General features: G+C 35.2%; 1 protein-coding gene across 1 annotated transcript in view; it reads right to left on the bottom strand.

The window, feature by feature from the left end:
- The window catches only part of ADAM28 (ADAM metallopeptidase domain 28), a 47,398-nt gene that overhangs the window by 41,798 nt on the left and 518 nt on the right, over positions 1-5,082 (bottom strand). Inside the window, exon 2 of the mRNA XM_012662919.1 lies at positions 1,321-1,424. Coding sequence (XP_012518373.1) covers positions 1,321-1,424 — 104 coding nt within the window. The remainder of the gene's footprint in view (positions 1-1,320; positions 1,425-5,082) is intronic.

Below are 5,082 nucleotides of genomic sequence, written 5' to 3'. Positions count from 1 at the left end.
TAACACCCAAATGTCGGTCTCTTCCTCTTCTAACAGAATAAATGACTCTGGCAACTAAATAGATAAATTACCTGAGATCCATAAATACATCCATCCATTCATTCATCCAAGCATTCGACAAATATTTTTTGCATGCAAGTTCTGTGCAAGACATTGCTTGGTTCTGGAAATTCAACTCTAAGCAAGAAAACTTGATACCTGCTGCAGAGAGCTTATAATCTTGTGGAAAGGCAGCAAAGGGAGTTATATCGTATATAATGGATATATATTATATATAATGGATATGTACATTGTATATAATGGATATATATAACGGTAGGATGGCTGATGTCTTAAGGGCAGGGAAGGCTTTCTTGAGGAAGTAACGTTTAAGCTGAGGTGTTATCTGAGAAGAAGGAAGAGTATACACAGAGACCTAAAAACCTCCATTGGGTCTCACTGTTGACTCTTGGCCTTGAGTTCTTCACATGGTGAAGTGGAGCCCAGACTATGAGAAATGTAACAGGAATATACACCTTAATGTAGGCAGGAATCATCAGAAAGAAACTACGTCTCAGTGGGGAATATGTGCTCCTGGTGAGCTGCAGTCTAGAATATTTCTGTAAGTTATTGCTTATGTCTTCTCTGTATTTTCCTGGCTCTAGCAAAAGACTTTAGAGTGTAGGTAATTAGAACATTGTTGTTGAATGAATCATCATATTTTAGCTTTTCTCTTATAACCAATAGATACTTCTCGAGTGACTATTGACTTAGAATGTGTTGTTTCATTTGTAAGAATTATACAAACTTTAATAGCTGCCTATTTTAAAAAGACAGATAAATTTCACAGTAGTGTGCATATATGCATGCATTAACTTGCACTTTTTTATTTTTTTTACTTCTGTTTCAATGGTCATAGTTGTGTATATGTGAATAGGTAGATGGATAGATGAGTTATATCCAACTTTCTTCAGAAGTGTATAGACTCAATTATCATAAAATATTAAAGTTTAAACTCTGTTACCCTGGATATTTCATGTCACTTGTCAGAACGTTGATTTGTAAAATGAGGCTAATAGTAGAACTTTGGGCTATAGTAAAGATTTAAAAAAGACAGATTGAAAAACAAACACAATTATGGTCATTATTATTTCACTCCAAAGTGTAATAGCTGAAAACTTCACAAAGTCCATTTGAGACATTAAATATATATGTCTAGATATGCAAATCTCATACATAGCACTCACCATGTGAGACATATATCAAATATAGATTTATATAAATTTTTGCATAAATTGATATTTATTCATATATTTGATTTTGATACATCAAAAGCTCTACCTGTTGCTCTGGCTCTTTGACTTCTCTTTTATGTAGTGGATGAAGTCTCATAGGATAAACCACTTCATACTTCTTTGCCCCAGGGAGTTCTTTTACAGCATTTACTGAAGGGGAAAAAAAAAAGAAAAAACATTCATTTTTAAAAATTTTCTTCAGAAAGCAAAGCAGAAACTTTCAAAAATCCCTAGTGATATCAAGTTTTTATTATTTTAAAATGGCTTTAATTCATCTGGCCACTCAAGAGCCATTTATATCTAACTAACTTTGAAGAATAGAAAAAGAGGTTAAAATCGGCTAAGAACTCTTCGAGTCAAAAATAGGGTGTCAAAATAATGAAACATTTTTTCTTTCAATGGCTTGAGATTCTAAAAAAAAAAAAAAAAAAAATTTCAGAAAAGCCATGGCACTGACACTAGAATATCTTAATTTTGAATTTGGTTTGGGTTTTTTAATTGTTTGAAAAGGGGGGCAGATTAAATGGTGTCTAAAGCTAGTTCAAGTAGTCTACGATTTTATGCAAACAAACCCAGAATCCCTCTTTGATGAGCCCACGGTCATTACGATAGCTAAATTCTAATCAGTTGTGATAAAATAAGCCTCATCACATTGTCAAAGTTCAGTAATGTCACCGCAAGTTTCTCCAGTTACTCATTTCTTGCTCTCATGGAAGTAATCATTGGGTGTCTTTCATTTCAATTTACTTAATTTTTGGTAAAGGAAAGTAATAACATCAGTTATAAAACATTTCTGTGACAGAAGTTCAAAAGCCTAAAGGAACACTAAATCGATCATCTTTCTTTCCATTGAGTTAAAATTTTCATAATTATCATAATTATTCAAAACACTAAAGATAACAGAGGTAAGAAAATTACCCTTGCCAGAAATTAAGTGGTGGTATTGACACAATTCCCTGCTGCCTCTTTAATTTAGGGACACAAAACAAGCACACCATAAGGCACCAACATGCTACCTGGTGTATTACAGTGTCTAATCAACGCAATTAGTCCTGTTACTATGGAGTTCATGAAGCCAAGTTTCACTAATGCTGCAGCCAAGGTAACTCTCTCAAAGATGCTGTATTAGTGGGTTTCATCCATCACACATGTGATTCTAATACAAAATAGTAGTCCAAGCTACCTTCGGGTCATAAAATAATAACCACCCACCTGATTCTTTGCATAAAAGCAGAAAGTGATAATACAAACACTCCCCATTCAGAAGTAGCAAGAAGGGAAACAGACTAATATAGCCAACACAAATTTTCTGACGTGCACACTGACCTCCATGCTTCTAGCTCGTATATGCATCTTAATGTTTCATGAAATCCAAAATTACCAACTGGATCTTAAATATGGACTCAAAATATGTAAATTAGCTATGAAATTTATTTCTGACCCTTTGTTGGTAGCTGAGAACTTCCAAATGGAAACCAAAAACAAACAAAACAAAAACAAAAAACAATATTTCTTTTAAAAACCTTTGACATCCTCTCACTCTCTTCGGTTTGAAGTGAATGGATTTCCAGCTCTTTCCAAACCCTTGCAACACAGTATGTTCTCTAAAGAAATCAGATAGAATTTTCCTTAAAGGCTCTTATCTTCCCAAAACCTAGAAGGTAACTGAAATAATGAGGTCTGAGATATAACAATTATACAGCAGTTATAAGGACCTAACAGACTTAAACATTGTTTGGCTCAATTATCCTCAGGTTTGGAAGAGATAGTGCAGACTCCTCCCAACTGAATAACATCAGCTTAATTATTTCAAAGCCTGAGGAACAAACACAACTAACTCTTATCTGGGGATTACACAAATCCAAGGTGTAACACAGTATGTTTCTATTAGTTTATTTTAATACTTGTTTTCTCTCCCCCACAGAACTCACATGTTGGATTAGTTTTGACCCACAAAACTGGATCAAGAAAAAGAAAACTGTTATTTTGGTTTGGATTGGATAATTAATTTTTACTGTTCATTAGTTTTAGCAAAGCCAACGCTCATTAACAAGATTAATATAACAGACACTTGTCTGGATTGCTACTTTATTTGTCAATGTGTTTGGAATTAGAACATTTGTGCGTAATACTGACATTTTCATTTTTGTTCGAATCTGTTCAAATCTATTTAAAGCGATGTCTTTCCAAACTGAACACATGACATTAAGTCCTGAATTAGGGTTTATGCAATGACATTGACTTCGGTTCTGAGATTCTCTGTATCGCCTCAAACTGTCTTGTGATTTAAACTGCACACAGTAAAATGAGTAAAAGCATTAAGGAAAACACCACATCCTAATTAAGTCTATTATTAGGGTTATTAAGGTTAAATTGAACATACTCTTTTGGGTCTTCTAGTCACCTTATGAAGGCAAGAAAGAACTGCTCGTTTGCCATAAAATAATTTCAGAAAGTACTGTACCCCTTGGATACTCTGCTGGAACATACCAGAAATCTTTCTCCTTTGTCCAGCACTCACATCCTCACCCCACAAACACCCGTCACATCCTTTTAAATATTTGAGTTTTTTTTCTTTTCCTAGGACGAAATCCCATAAGCCATTTTTCTCAGGGGATTGTGAAGCTCGTTACAAACAGCTGGCCTTGTTTTACATTTCATTCTTGCATTTCAAGTGTCTGGGAACTGTGCAAAAGTAATCGTCAAAGTGGCCCGTAAGTATTGCTTTGATGATGGGAGCAGAGAAAGAAAGAGGCAGAGACGGGGAATAAAAAATGCTTTTCTTCTTACATTCTGGCTGGAAGATAAACCCAAATGGGAATGATAACAGGGGTATCTCAGTGGCCAAGGAGACAAATGATAACAGGGGTATCTCAGTGGCCAAGGAGACAACCTTAAAAACACAAGCTCGGGAGTTAAGGGGAGGGGCAATGTCACACTTTCAGGCATGACTGCTAAGGAACACAATGTCTCTTGGTGCCATGTTGTAAATGCATTATCAGGTGAGCAGCAACAGCTGATGTGCCCAACATCACTGAAAAAGCTGCAATGTGCACAGATCCCCCATGTTAGCCATCTCTGTTAATGGATCCAGCCTGATAGATCTTCATGCTCTTCAGCAAGCGGGTACCCAAGCAGTTCTTTGTTTCAGCTAAGAGAGGGATCTGACAGTGGTGTTGGTGATAGCACTTTTGGAGAGTGCAGGGAAAAAAGATTCCTATTAAATTTGGCTCAAAAAGTAAGAATTTCAATCAATAACTTAAATGCCTGGCATCAGTTCTATATTTAAAGATGTCAACTAAAAGTTTTATGAGCCTGGAAAACAAATCAGAAACAGATCATTGGTAGGAAACCCATTTTTAATGACAAAGTACTAAGTGGGTGCATGGAAGAGAAGAATCTTTCTCTCCCGAACTCCATACCCCTTTTGATAATCTTTTCACACTGCCAGGTCTAAGGCCCAAGGAAAGGTTTACTAGGGAAGGACTGCAGGCACCGCAGCTAGTGTGCTGACTTAAATAAAATCTGGAAATAGAAATAAACTGAAGAAACACGTTACCCAGTCTAATTTAACTAAAATCTAATTAGAGAATTTATCAGAAATGCAGAGATATGCCAGACATAATTTATTATTAGGAAGTAGTATTTTTTTCTACTTTTAAATTCTTTAATGTTTCATAACCAGCAAAATGAAAGCGAATTATCAACTTAAGTTTAACAGCAATGTTGTTTTGCCAAGCAATATCACAGTATATTATAAATAAAAAATTGGCCAACTGTTTATTTTCAGTTAGTCACATTTATTATC

The sequence above is a fragment of the Propithecus coquereli genome, unplaced genomic scaffold, assembly GCF_000956105.1.
Source record: "Propithecus coquereli isolate 6110/MARCELLA unplaced genomic scaffold, Pcoq_1.0 Scaffold79, whole genome shotgun sequence".
In the NCBI taxonomy this organism is placed as follows: domain Eukaryota; kingdom Metazoa; phylum Chordata; class Mammalia; order Primates; family Indriidae; genus Propithecus; species Propithecus coquereli.
Note: the sequence above shows the minus strand (reverse complement) of the source record. Positions and strands in the feature narration are given on the sequence as shown.